The 15,153-nt window shown below is 34.0% G+C and overlaps 3 protein-coding genes and 1 non-coding gene across 4 annotated transcripts; 3 read left to right on the top strand and 1 right to left on the bottom strand.

The window, feature by feature from the left end:
* Positions 1-4,210: 4,210 nt before the first annotated feature.
* Positions 4,211-4,895, top strand: LOC105791119 (probable histone H2B.1). The gene has a single exon (XM_012619037.2). The coding sequence runs from the start codon at positions 4,290-4,292 to the stop codon at positions 4,743-4,745; it is 456 nt and encodes a 151-aa protein (XP_012474491.1). The 5' UTR covers positions 4,211-4,289; the 3' UTR covers positions 4,746-4,895.
* Positions 4,896-4,999: 104 nt separating this feature from the next.
* LOC105791127 (uncharacterized) lies at positions 5,000-5,884 on the top strand. The gene has a single exon (XM_012619048.2). The coding sequence runs from the start codon at positions 5,433-5,435 to the stop codon at positions 5,751-5,753; it is 321 nt and encodes a 106-aa protein (XP_012474502.1). The 5' UTR covers positions 5,000-5,432; the 3' UTR covers positions 5,754-5,884.
* Positions 5,885-11,981: 6,097 nt separating this feature from the next.
* On the bottom strand, positions 11,982-12,055 carry TRNAV-AAC (transfer RNA valine (anticodon AAC)). Its single transcript has one exon. It is a non-coding gene; the product is annotated as a tRNA-Val (tRNA).
* An 80-nt stretch (positions 12,056-12,135) lies between these two features.
* Positions 12,136-14,789, top strand: LOC105791140 (THO complex subunit 4A). Its single transcript, XM_012619067.2, has 5 exons — positions 12,136-12,426; positions 12,526-12,672; positions 13,061-13,129; positions 13,219-13,400; positions 14,143-14,789. The coding sequence occupies exons 1-5, from the start codon at positions 12,265-12,267 to the stop codon at positions 14,306-14,308; spliced, it is 726 nt and encodes a 241-aa protein (XP_012474521.1). The 5' UTR covers positions 12,136-12,264; the 3' UTR covers positions 14,309-14,789.
* The last annotated feature ends 364 nt before the right edge of the window (positions 14,790-15,153 follow it).

Raw genomic sequence — 15,153 nt, 5'->3', positions numbered from 1 at the left:
TCTAGGGACCTTAGAAAGGTTCGGCTAACGCATTGTTTTGATGAATTTTGTGTATTTGGTGTATTTTTGTATTAAGGACTAAAATGTCAAAAATGTGAAATTTGGGGGCTAAATGTTAATACCCTAATTATATGTTTATGGATTGAATTAAAGGTGTGTTATTAAATTGCCAAATTTGAATTCATTTAGATCAAGAAAGGAGTAAATCGGATTTGGATCGGGGAAAGTCGAAGGTTGTCGAATAGTTGTTTCGATCCGTTTGTGTCCGTACGAGGTAAGTTCATAGGTAAATAAATGTCGTTAAAATTGAATGTATATGTATTATAAATATCGAATTGAATTTTAATGAATATATGTGTAAATAAGAAGCATGGGAGAATTGTTTACGAGCTTAATTTGATTGAATTACGACATCCAAAAGCCGTACGAATCATAGGATTCCGATATGTGATATCGTGTAAGACCACATCTGGGACATTGGCATCGATTTGAGATTTACGTGTAAGACCATGTCTGGCTTGAATTGTCAATTGTGTTTAATTGATAAATATTACTGTGATGAAATGGGTTTATAAATTTATAAGTTATCTTACTAGCCAAATTGATGATTAAATGAATGGCAAAGTATGCACATGTTTTATGCTTGAATGGTTAGTTGTTTAGGTTCAGTTTCTTAATGGCTCATTGGATGTTTGAGAAGACGATGTCTAGACATGATTTTAGCATATGAACTAGGTATGATGTGTTTTTATTAATGGTGTTCGATAATGGTTCATATTGATATGGTGACTATGTGTGTATATATATAGATGGTATTAAAAGCATAATTGACCATGTGGTAAGTTAATTAATGCCGCATTTGCTAATGGCCAAAAAACCTTGTGACTTGATTTATTTGGTTTAATATGTGCACGTATAGAATTATGAAGTAAAATGTTTAATCTTATTAGGTATTCGAATACCATTAGAGAGTTGAGCATATGATTCGTGTTATATGTTTATAAGGCTTATATTGTATGGCTTTTGTTTTTAAGGTAAAGTGCGCATAATTGGATAGCATCAAAGGTATGTTTGGCTATGCTGTAATATTACTATGTCGCATATGTGAATGCATATTAAGTAGTGTAATATGATTTGATTAGTTTTAATATGCACATGTGCAAAAGTTGTAATGATTTATGCTTGAATGTATTAATGTATGCGCATGGAATTGTAGTGTAATAAGCTTTCATATAATTTGATAAGTCGAATGCCATGAGTGAGATGTATGTATAGTTCAAATAGTGGAGTTATAAAGCATGTGTAACAAGACTTGTGGCAGGCTAGTTGATTCGAACATATGATTAAAAAGCGACATAAAAAAGATGATTGAAATTTTTGGAGCATAATTTGTATATATGAAAGAGTTAAATAATCATGTTTTGATTTTGTTACTTATGTGTTTAATATGACTAAAGGTGATTTATATGATTAATTTGACGGTTACTATTTGAATTTAAAATTTATTGTAAATGAGTTATTATAACTTTGTACATGATTTAAATTGAATGACCGTATTAAGTTGTGTTTTGATTGGTAATGCCTTGTAACCCTAATCTGGTGACGGATATAGGTTAGGAGTGTTATAGTTTCTGAACCCCATTTTTTATGAGTGAGCCCATAAGTATAATTATTTAATATTTACAATGTTAGTATAAAGTTTATATGAAGTTTGGTCATTTAATTTTGTTAATTGGATAGTTAATGAAGCTACAATGACTAATTTTAAAAATGTTAAAAGTTAATCGCTATATATTTTCAATTTCTAAATGAATAAAATAGTAATTAAATAAAGGCATATAAAGGCAAATAAGCCATTTTAGACAATAGTGGACGGTTTGGTATGGTTTTAGTTAAAACAATGTTAAAATTATAATTAAATTATTGTATGTATAACAGATAAAATAATAGAAAACGAAAAGCGTTTGTTCATTTTTCCTTCATCTTCCTCACAAAATAAAAATAATAAAATAGGGTTTATGCTTCAAAACATTTGGCCCTTGCATGGCAAGCTTAAATTAGTCCCTTTCGTGTAATTTTTATATTTTTGAGGTATTAGAAACTTGATTTAGCTAGCCCGAGTACTATTTTGTAAAACTGTTAAAGTTTTTAAAAGTTTCCATTGATGAATGCTTGATGAAATTGATATTAATTCGTTAGATTTTAAGCTTAAGAATGAAAAAGGATTAGTTTGTAAAGTTCAATTACTAGTTTTTGAACATAAAGACTAAAGTATAAATATTTAGAACTTGATGTTAAATTTCTATAATTATAGATATTAGGTGACTGTATAATGATGAAATTGAGATTGGTTTCAGAATCGAAGCTCAAATTTGAAAGTTATAGCAATTTTGGCTCTAAGGACTAAATTGAATAAAGTGCAAAACTTTAGAGAACATTCAAAAAATGAAATTGAAATATCATATGCATAAAATAGAATGCTATGAAGTATTGAGAATTTATAATTGAAATGAATTGTTATTATAGATCGAGATTTGAATTCCCTGAAGGTTAATCCAGGAAAATGAAAAATTACAGATTAGTCCCCGACATCTTGTTATTGCAACTTCTGCCAATTAAGTTCATATGGTTTAGTTATATGTAATATTAATATAAATATGTTTGAATTATGAATTTGTTTGTGTGTAATTAAAGTTTTGAATTGGTTACGATTTGTTACAAAAATGTGACACATGAACTAAATTGGAAAGAAATAGTAATATATGCTATATGTGCTTGAGTGGATACGGAATGTTTTATGATGGGATGGTACATATATGATGACATTACAACGATTTAAATGTTACAAATACAATATTGATGCCCGCATGAACTTAGTAAATGATTAAGATACAATTAGAATGCCAAAAGAGTTATTTGCACGCTTGTATGAGTTTAACACTTCAGTGCTCTATGCTTAGCACTTAGATGCTCTTTGTTTAGCATTCGATGCTCTTTGGTGCTGTGTAATCACCTATGTATCTGAGTTTATTTACTAGAATTCATTAGGCTAAATGATTAATGCAAAAGAGAAATGATAAGGAAATGTTACAAGTTTGATGTTTAAAATGGAGATTTGATGTTTTGGTATCACAAATGGATTTGAATTGTGAATTCTATGTGAATCGTGTTGGAAAATCGGGTTTGAAAAACAAAGTGGAAAATATGTTTTAGGGAAAATAAGAGTTTTAAATTTTTTTCAAAACAAGAACTTTGTTGTGTTATCTAAAATAATAAACATTTAATCAAAATTGTACCTTTTGATTCGTATAGGATGAATGCTTCGACTGAGTAGTCTTCTTCGATATCCTTAAGCTCACATTTGTCGAGTATGAGTTCGCTTCGAATCAAAAAAATTTCCACAAAATTATTAGCGGGGTAGTTTCACAATTTCTTTAAACTTCTGGGTCAAGTTGTAAATAAGAAAAATATCTCTAGAACTTTTCTGAAATAATTTCTTTAGAGATTTTTCTCTCTATCTTGAATTCAAGCGTGTGTAAAATAATGACCCAATACTCTTTTTTTACATAAAGAGAGTTTAGAGAGTTAAACTATAATATTAAATTAATATAATCCTTATCAAGATAAATATTAAATTAAATTAAATATTAAGATAATTAATTTATTAAATTAATAAAATACTATCAAGATAAATATTAAATTAAATTTAATATTAATTTTAGAATAATTAATTTAAAATTAAATTATCTGGTAGAGTCCCGAGTGTGATTCCTCCATTGTGAAATCAAATATATCGAAAAATTAAGATAATTGTAATTACAATTTAATTTATAAATATTGGTTAAAAATTTGTGGTAAAAAATTGTGTTAATTTTAAAAAGTGTGCTAATTTTATTGATGAAGAATAGAGTAATTACTTGAATAAAATTCTAATTATTTTAATTATCACTTAATTAATACTAAAAATTTCGACACGTGTCTATATTCTCGTGAATCCTAGCTCATCAATCCATACCCCGTAATTACTTCCATTAAATTTTCGACACGTCTCTATATTCTCGTGAAAGCACTTTACGATTCTTTTGGGACCGTCGATTGAAATTCCTAATCCGATCGTTATTAAAACTCCACACCAGCAATCCGTGTGTCTCTGAATTATCCAATGAAACTCCTCGTTTTCATACTTTAAATAGCAAACCCCTATTTCCACCACCTCTTAACTTCTAAGACCATTCACGCATCGAACTTCCGATCTGCTTTTTGTAACGCAAGAAAGTAAAGAAATCTCAATGGCGCCGAAAGCCGAGAAAAAGCCCGCTGAGAAGAAGCCTGCCGAGAAGCCAACGGAGGAGAAAAAGTCCACCGTCGGTGAGAAAGCCCCAGCGGAGAAGAAGCCAAAGGCCAGCAAGAAGCTTCCCAAGGAAGGTCCAGGTGCCGGAGATAAGAAGAAGAAGAAAGCCAAGAAGAGTGTTGAGACCTACAAGATCTACATCTTCAAGGTCCTGAAGCAAGTCCATCCAGATATCGGTATCTCAAGCAAAGCTATGGGAATCATGAACAGTTTCATCAATGACATCTTCGAGAAACTCGCTCAAGAGTCTTCAAGACTGGCAAGGTACAACAAGAAGCCCACCATCACTTCCAGGGAAATCCAGACCGCTGTTAGACTTGTTCTTCCTGGAGAACTTGCGAAACACGCCGTTTCCGAAGGCACCAAAGCCGTGACCAAATTTACTAGTTCTTGAATTTGATGGAATTTGGGAATTTAGGGTTAGTGTTTTCCCCTCCATTTTGTCAGCGTAGTTTTGATGACTGTAAGTACTTGTGTCACTTATGGATTTGAAAAGGAAGACCCTTTTTCGTTTTGGATATATAAAATTGCTCATGTTTGCCTATATTTCGACTGTCCTTATCAAGGATGTTGATAAATAACCACAGCACCATAAATATAATTAAATGAGTATGCAAAAGAATTAATGATTATTACAGTCGCTTAAAAGTGGGCTGCCTTGAATTTGGTTTTAAACCACGAATATGCCAGTCAGTGCTCGGTTATGATTAAAAACCAGACTTCAGTGGCACCACTCCTAATATTTGCAATTTCTCACTGCTTTAAAAAACTTAATATTTATTGTTAAAGTTGCATTTATCTGCTCTAGTTGGCTTATATTTATTTTTGTTATGGGGAGTTTGGCATCGTGCCTAAACCGGTGATCCCAAAGTCTGAGTCAGTCAGCGCCCTCCAAACCAAAGTCTTACGACGCCGTATTGACATTGGGTGACATCAAATTTGTTGATACATTGCTATGATGCCTCCCTTAATTTCGTCTTAAAAACTGCAACAGCAAAAAGAATTCCTCCATCATTGACCAAAAAAAAGGGGAGTTTTAACATCTCTTACATTCATAACAACATTTGTGTGGGAAAAAGTGATGAGCCGGTGGCCTCAATTACTCCGTGCTCTAACCTGGACGGTTGTGTTGACTTTAATGGTAAGCATAGCATCGTTCGTACCAGAGATGGCCTTCGTATCTGCAGTATCCCCATCATCATCCTTCTCGCGCTCCTGCAACAGTGAGGGATTTGTTAGGATTCCTTTGGACTTCCCCAGGGAGAAACTGTGTTTGCCCGCTCATACGGTGAAGAGGTCTAAGATCGATTTCTTTGTGCCTACCATCTTTGCTGCTCTTGTTGTTGCTGCTTCTGCTTGTGTTGTTCGATCTCTGGGCTTATGGGAGACTGAAACTGGTTAATTTATGTCTCTGTATGTATGTATTTGATGATTGTTTTACAGTTTTCATTCTTTTTAAATCATGATTCCTGAAGAAATATCCAAATTCATAAAGTTAATAAAAGATCAGTCCATGTTTTCTGTTCGCTGGCTCATGTTTGCTTTCATCTACTGCATCTTTGTCAAAACTTACCCTCAACTTATTTCAACATCAGTGATGTTTTTCTATTATCTATATGTGCGTGCCCATCGGATTAGAATCACAAATCGTGGAGTAAACGAGATACCGGGCCTCATAAATTATAAAATTTGAACTTGATTAGATAATTATTAAGTTTGAGCAAAATAATTCAAATTTAATTATCAAATATCAAGTTAAGTTTGAACTTGAGTCTAATAAGTACGAACTTAATTCACTTCAAATTCAAATAATTTAACTACATATCAAATTGAGCTCAAATTTAAAATTAATATTTAATTTTTAAAAATGTTTAATCAAACTCAATTCATCAATACACTACTTGTCTACTCATAATATAAAGGTTATATATCTGCAGTGTCTCGCATCTTCCGCCAAAACATTGTTGTTACCCATGGTCTTTATGTTTTTTTCTTTAATAAAGTTGGATGCTGCTTGAACTTGGTAATTTACCAATAAATTTATATTACTTGAACAAGTTATATTTTTCTGTAACACCATTATTAAGATTTGTTTGTTTAATTAAAAGGCTTTTTAAAAGCAAATCGATGTATCCGACAAGGAAAGAAATTGTCAAGTAAATATGCTAACAAATATGGTGTTTTAGTTTCAAGTGTTTGTATTTTCTTATAAAAATAAAAAAATATTAGAATAATATAATTTATTTTCTGAAACAATAATATTTTAATTATTATTTAACTGAGATTGTGTTTGATTGATTCATAACATCATCTCAATTAGAGTCACAATATACATATGAGGAGGGATTCACTTACATCGGTGTAAAACTACAACTTAAGTAGTTTTACACCATTACGTAACTTTTTCATGCGATCCAATCGTTGAATTTATTAATATATTTGTATTTTTCATACATGTAAAATTTTAAATTGATATGATATCGTTACCATATCGATCTAAAATTTTGTATATATTTATATATTGTTGAGTAATATTTTTCTCGTGTCCCATTGAGAGGAATGTTGGGGGTATTTATACATGCTCCTACCGTTACTATTACAGCTCATAACTTGGCCCACTATTTTGTCTCGACCCTAGGGCTTCCAGTATTGACATCCCCTGCCTCTGGTGCTGACATTCTCTGCACACCCCTGGCTTGCTGGACGCATGTCTACATAGCACACAGTCCTTTCTAATCCTGGGGCTGACATCCTTATCGAGCTCCGTACCCATTGGTCACAAGTCTAGATTACTTGTAGGGCTCGCGATCCTTTCTGCGAACACAATTTGCGACCCCATCCTGCAAGGTGTGCCCACGAACTCTTCTTGCGAACTATCTTGGCGAACACGCCTCTTCCGAGTTGGGTCCATCCGGGTCAAGGGTTGGAGACCCGAATCCTTTCAGGACATTTGGGTTGGCGATTACGGGTCAAGTGTCTTCATCGATTTTGATCGACGAGCTCGCCTAGATAACAGGTGGCAAGCTCGTCACAAGGGAAGAGTGAACCTGCGTGACCGCAGCAACATGACCATCAATGTTTTCCCTTCTCTTTCAGCGATGCTCAAACTAAGCACTGCTTTCCTCCTCCTCGCTGAGAAGGTTAATGCGCACAACGCCAACAGAGGTCTTACACTTCTTGCGGCCACCGCTTATCAATCCATCGATATCCATGGCCTCGTTGAGCTCACACGAGATACTGCCAGTCACACTTGAATTGTCCTTACAGCCTTGATTGCTTATTGCACCAGCAACAACTCTATAACCAGCAGGAGTAGTTAACAAGTTAGCATTTCCCATACATCCCTCCCATTGTATGAATTTAGGAAGAGCAAAAGGACAGAGTTTCATCCCGCAATAATGGTAGAAAAAGTTTGCAGGCTCCTCCTTACGTCCCAAAAATATCCGGCCCAACTGATCACATGAGTCATAAAGCCAAGTAGCCCCTGCAAGCAACCTACCAACTGACCGAGCGACTGCCTCATTATCGCTTGTCCTCCACCCATTAGAGCTAAGATCTTCTAGACAGAACTTGAAAGTGTTCATTGCAGTGAGAACAGTCTCCAAGGCTAGCATGCGACCAATGCGAAGCCTCTAAAATTGCGCGACAGATTCATTCGTGGGGAAGCTTTTCTAGAACGCGTGCATGTCCCCGCTGGGCAAAAACCATTTGGTGGGGAACTCGATGTCCTCGCCAATAATACTGCAGGCTCGGATGTACTTCCCTCGTTTTAGGTGCAGGTTCTTGAATAATTTCAAATGATTGTTCGTACCTTCCTACGATGAGAGAAATTATATAACCTTGCAGATTCCCCCACATTACTACCCTTCAACTAGTATAGGTGTTGGAAAACGACGAGCATCGACACTTCGCCACGCTGAAAACTGTCGAGAAAATAGGCTACAGCCAACCACCAGGAGAAGCCAGAAAATTGGCTAAGAGTGAGGTGGTAGTCATTCAGGAGATTGTAGAAGAAAGGGTGCAGGGGTAGATGGAACCCAACCTCCAAAGCATGTAGCAGTAGAAGGAAGCTAAAATCCGTTGTCTCGCATGCTCGATACGATCCCATAGGAATAGAGAACTCGTAGGCAAAGTGAGAGAGTTTTATTCCTCGCACGGCCAAAGCCCGCTTCATTTCCTCTGGTGTAGTGGTACAGATATAGGGCTTATTCGTCATGAGAATAGAAATTGGTCAAGATGGCCGGACTGAGACAATTTGATTGTGGGCTCTTCTCATCCTCGATATGGTTTAAATAAAAGGAAAACAGAAATGGAAACTAGAAAGTAGGAAGAATTCACAAAATTACCTTTATTTTAACTTGCAGAAAATGCCAAACAATGAATAACCCAAAACCCTAGAAACCCCTCATTTTAAAGAGGATTTCCTAAAATGGTTCGGATGGCCAAAGATAATCAACGAACCAGATGCAATCAGGCAGAAAATGATTTATCTCTCAACGGTCAGATACGCGCACCCAATACCAGGCCTCACACGTGACAAAGTAGCTATTACGCACCACAGCCCGCTGCGTGCCCAACATGATTCATTTAAGTTTGACATGATAGGCCTAAGGCACGCCACTTTATAGCACCCTTTAGGCCCACTAAAGGGGGACTGGATTGTTATATATCTGTAACCGCCAATCCAAATGTCCTAAAAGGATTCGGGTCTCCAACCCTTGACCTAGATGGACCTGACTCGGAAGAAGGGTGTTCGCCAATATAGCTCGTAAGAAGAGTTCGCAGGCACACCTCGCAGGATGGGGTCGTGAATTGTGTTCGTAGAAAGGATCACGAGCTCTACAAGTAATCTAGACTTGTGATCAACAGATACATTATTCGCTGAGGATATCAGCCCCAGGATTAGAAAGGACCACGTGCTATGTAGACACGAGTCCAACAAGCTAGGGGGCGCGTAGAGAATGTCAGCACCAGAGGTAGAGAATGTCAGTATCGGAGGTTCCAGGGCTAAGACAAAAAAGTGGGCCCAGTTATGAGTTGTAATAGTAATGATAGAAGCATGTATAAATATATCCAACATTCTTCTCAATGGGACACGAGAATAATATTACTCAACATATATATATATATTTAACGATTGAAAACTTTTTATATAAAATAAATAGTTAAAACTTTTCAATTTACACCAAATTTAACATGCATAAACTACATGAATAGAGCATGTAATATAACAGATTGGATTGTTAAAATATTAATTGTGTAAAAGTTACGAAAGAATGTAAAACCACTAAAGTTTTAAACTGGTGTAAGTGAATTATTCCCATATATATAAAAATAATAGTACGACATTTGAATTGAATGCATCTTGAGTAATTGTTTTTGGTAAATTATACAAATAGTCAATTATTAGTGTGTTTATGTTTTGGTCATTTAGGTTTAATTTTTTTATTTTAGTCTCTAACATTATTGAAATTTAATATTTTGGTCACTCCTCCGATATTTTTTATTGGCACAATAACAAGTTTAGTACTTTAATGTTTATGATTCTATCAATTTATTCCTAATTCTAAAAATAATTGCCCTTAAATTTACACATTCATCAATTTAGTCTTGATTATTAAAAATTAAAAAAACTAAAACCTAAAAAACATCTAAAAGTTTATTTTTCGATAGAAATACATGCAAAAATAAAAGTATATATAAATTAATGAATATCTATTTTTCTCATTTTCTAATATGATATTTATTTGTCAAAATAATAATTTTATGAATAAAACAATTTAAGGAAAAAAAACCATGAAGAAAATTTAAGCAGATTCAACTTTTCCTGTTTTTAACATTAGTGTTCACTATGTTCAGGTTGAGTCAAAAATTACAATACGAGGTCGAAAAAGGGTAAGAATCAATGTCTTTAGGTTGTTGCCTAAAACGAATTTGTTACTTTTGAGGTTGTGCTTGAGTGTGGGTATGGCCGGAAACATATAAGTGAGTATGAGGTCTTGGAGACCCAGTAAATAGAAGGCCATGCTGTTAATTCTACAACCAATCCTAATTCAAATGTGAAAATTGAGGAGCTTGGAGTAAGGATTATTAATGTTAGTAATTGTGAATGAAGGCAATACTGATTACTCAGAAAATTTGGCAAGGATTAAGGGAAATGCTAAATGTATAATAAATAAATTATTATTTATAAAATAAAATTAAAAAAATAAATGTTTGAATGTAATTTAAATTTTATTTGCGAGTTTTTTAAAGAATATTTTATTTATAAAATTATTATTTTAACAAATAAAATTCTAAAGAGAAGGCACACAGAAGCCAACGAAATGGGTTACAATTGTTGTGTACAAGTTATTTACTAGGCCTATGGGCTACTCATTTACGTTTCATAATAGGAAATGCATCGTTTTGCACATTCACATATATAAGCTTATATAAAAATATCAAATTGAAGTTAATTGAATTTTAGCTCGATTAGTATGGACATTGTTGTTAATGTAGGAGTACGTAAGTTTAAGTATGCCGAAGCGAATTATCCTCCTATTTATGGATTGAGGAGGGGTTATGAATAGTTCTAAGCTTTGTGTCAAAAAAATAAATAAATATGATTCAAACTTATATTGAAAATATTAAAAAAAATATCAAAATGAAAATTTTATTCCTTCTTTGGCACTTGTCCTTTACACACAGTTATTTGTTTTTTTATTTTTATTTTTATCATTTTACATTTCAGGAAAAATGGTTAAATTTTAGTTTTGGTTTTTTATTATGTTTAAATTTGATATTTAATTTTGATATTTTAATTTTAATATAATTTGATTTCTATATTTTTATAATATTATTATTTAGTCCAAAAGTTAATATTATTAACTTTTTGATTAAAATATTATAGCAATTATATAAAAATTGAATGACGAAAGAGTCTAGATTGACATGTATGTAAATATTCATTTTTTAGGTTTACATTGCTTTTTAACTATTTTGACTTCTAAACTATGCTTAAACTTAAACTTTTATCTAATTTGGTCTCTACTTTTATAATCTCATTAGTTAGTTTAAATAGTTAATATTTTTAACTATTTCAATAAAAAGATGATGCCAATTTTCTTAAGAACACTATTCCATTAAATTTTTTATCATGACAAGTTCGATTAAGTGCTTTTATTTTTGTAAATCCTAATCAGATTTTCAATGTTATTTTATTGTCACATAACTACCAAGTGAATGTATAACTTTTAAATTTCAAAGTGTCACACCGAGGATTTAATAGATGAATTTTAACAATGATAATAATTAGACTTGAATTTTAAATATGAAAAATAGAGGATTAAATTCCTAAAATAAAAACATGGGACTAAATTCCAAAAGCACGAAATATATAAGAACTTAGAACATATTTTAACATCTAATTATTTATTTGTAATTTGACACAAACAGAAAATCAACCTAATGCGAAGTGTAGACCGGAAACTATACAAATAAATTTAATTTATGGGGCGAAAAGAAAAATAAATTTATTTTGGGAACATAAAAAATTAACAAACTCATTTATGTTGTTATGTAGTTAAACTAAATGATTTTCAAGCAAAAATGTAAAATCTAAATAGACTTCAGAGTTGCAAAAATGGTATGGCGTCGCCCGGACTCGAACCGGAGACCTTCAGTGTGTTAGACTGACGTGATAACCAACTACACCACGACACCCTTTTATCTGTGGTTTTAAATCTATCTTATAAAATCTAAACGTACGTTATAGCCTTTATATTTCCAATGAAATTATTTATTTTATTTCTTTTCTTTGGCGAAAACCCTATCTATCTCCTCTGAGCTCCCTTTTTCCTTTTCTCTCTTTCGAGTCCGTACTTTTTTCTAGGGTTTGTTCTTTGATCTAACTAAAGCAGATTATTAGGGAAATGTCAAGTGCTTTAGAGATGTCGCTAGACGATCTCATCAAGCGCAGTCGTAAGTCTGGATCCGGAAACTCCCGGGGTCGAGGCCGTGGATCCACGGCGGGACCCGCGCGCCGCATTCCTAACCGCCGAGCGAACCGCTCCGCACCCTATACCGCTGCTAAGGTAAATAGCTAGGGCCTCATTCCTGATTGTAACTTTTGTATAACTGTTTTCCCCCGTTTTATTCGATTTTTGTTTACTAAGTTTGTTCTCTTCGTTCAGGCGCCGGAGACGATGTGGCAGCACGACATGTATTCAGATAAGGGATCAGCGTTGCAAGGACAAGCAGGTCGGGCCTCCGCAATAGAAACTGGGACGAAGCTTTATATCTCTAATTTAGATTATGGTGTTTCCAATGACGACATCAAGGTATTTTTTTGAACATGAAAGTTTCCGCTTTTATCTTATTTAATTTTTATATTATATTTCATGTTCTGTTATTAATACAATGGTGACATTTATTTGAATTTTCCCCTTAAGGTCTTACTTAATTTTCTTATTAATATAATGGTGATCTGTTCTCTATAAAGTTACTCGTGATTGTTCAGTCTTAACTCTTCAAGAATTGTTTACATATTCATTATATTTGAGATTAGTTGGGGTAAGAGAAGTCTAGCCATGCTTAGAAATACTTCTAAAATTTTCCCCTTGAGATGGTCTCCATAAACTTTGATTATTGATTCCTGAGTTTAGCTCTTTGGATTTTTTCTCTCTATTTTATTTTGTATTTTTCTGACGTTTTTGTATTCATATATAGGAGTTATTTTCGGAGGTTGGTGACCTGAAAAGATATGGGATCCATTATGATAGAAGCGGGAGATCGAAGGTATCTAATCGAGTTTGGCATTAGCTGGTCCTTCCGATGAAATTCTTTGTATCCTGCTGTAGTTTAGAACCAAAAACTCTTTTTCTTAGGGAACGGCAGAAGTTGTCTTCTCGAGGCGAACAGATGCTATGGCTGCGGTCAAGAGATACAACAATGTTCAGCTTGATGGGAAGCCGATGAAAATCGAAATTGTGGGAACAAACATTGCTACTCCTACTGCACCTTCAGCTGCTAATGGCACCTTTGGAAGTTCAAATGGAGCCCCTAGAGGGTATGTTCTGTAATATATTGGGTTGATCCTTGTGCTTTTTCTGCTCAAAATTTTAGATTCTATTATTTGTTACGGTATCTTTTGAGATGTAATATTGCACCTAAAAGTTAGGTTGCTGAAATTGTCTAACACTGCTTTAAGTCTCCTTAAGAAATTTCAATTGGATCAATTCATGGTAGAAACTTCCCTTTGTTTTAGCCAGAAAGAGAAATTTCTCCTTAATTATCAATTTATTTGAAGTTCTTAGGTTTGGTTTTCAAAAGTATAACTGGAATAAATGACCAAATTGTGTTGCTTTGAGGGTCTTTTTTAAGGATTCATAAGCCACTCACTATGACTTATGTTCTGGTGAGCGTCTTGCCTGAAATATGTACACCGAGATATTAGCAGTCACATCAAATTACTTTGTATATCTCTGATGTGTGTTTAATGTTGATTGTTACTTCTAGTTTGCTCTTGCAATGGTACTGTTCTTTAAATAATGTAGATGTATCATATCACGTCGCCACTTGCACTGGGTGTTTCTCTGTATAATGTATGCTTCTAATTAAAGGGTTGTGCAATTATATTTATTTTTTAAGTGCCTCCTAACTTCCCCTACTGAACAAATTGGTACCTCATCAACCTTTTAATTAGTGACCTCTGAAATATTTGTGAAATATCATTTGTTTCTCTTATTAATAAACCTTTTTTGGTTACTAATTGACCCTACAAACTAATCCAATTATGTTATGGTTTGAAGTGGCCAAGGCAGGGGTGGAGGATTCGGTAGGCAACGTGGTGGTGCTGGAGGTCGTGGCTTTGGAAGAGGCCGTGGACAGGGAAAGGGCCGTGGAGAAAAGGTTTCTGCTGAAGATCTTGACGCTGATCTAGAGAAGTATCATTCTGAAGCAATGCAGACAAACTGAAGCATTTCCCATGTTCTATTGGTTGGTTTTAAGTATTTTCTACTATGGACATTTTGTGCTTGATCCTCGACTATTTTGTGTATCTCTACCTAAATCTTACTATTTAGAAGAACTAGTCTTGGAGAGAACTATTAGCGTCTTGATTTATGGAGTTTGGGCTTTTACTGGTGATTATTCCTTTGACTTGGGTATAAAGAATGTGGGTTAGTGGAAAGCTATCATTCTGTAATATGCAATGCTTTTGGTTCCATTGAAAATGATTCATCGCTCAAAATTGGTACAAAAGCAGAAACTTTTTCTCTCGGTTTTCCATATGCAAAGGAAACTTTGGCTGCATGCTGTGGGAGGAATCTTGCTGTTGCCCAGAGCTGCATTGCCTTTTTAGTTGCTCCTGCATTGTGAAACCAGGGAGACTACTAGTGAGGTAGATTTCTTTAAGTTCTTTCTCTTATGAATTCGTTTTTTGCTGTTCTGAATTTTATCCTTTGTGTTATTGGTGATGCAATTGATTTTCCTACATAGTCTGTTATGGTGGTTAGGTTATTTCACTCTGTTATATTATTGCGAAGGGGATATTCTTTCCCCAATATCTGTCATGGCTGTTGATGTGGCTTATTGTAGTGAGTTATTGTAGAATCTCTCTGCTTCAGTTCATCCTATTGATTTCTTGGTGGAGAAAAACTGTTTGAAGGATTAGTACAATTGGCGTATAGGAGCTTGTTGTGAAGCCTGTTTTTAATCTGAAACGGTTATAGGGATCGGTTGATGTACAGTAAGATTCTGAGGTTTGCACTTTCTTCAGATTTGGTAGAAAGTGATTGAGGTCTCACCGTCTCAGCATATGC

The sequence above is a fragment of the Gossypium raimondii genome, chromosome 7 (assembly GCF_025698545.1).
Source record: "Gossypium raimondii isolate GPD5lz chromosome 7, ASM2569854v1, whole genome shotgun sequence".
NCBI lineage: Eukaryota > Viridiplantae > Streptophyta > Magnoliopsida > Malvales > Malvaceae > Gossypium > Gossypium raimondii.
This window is presented reverse-complemented; position numbering and strand designations above follow the sequence as displayed.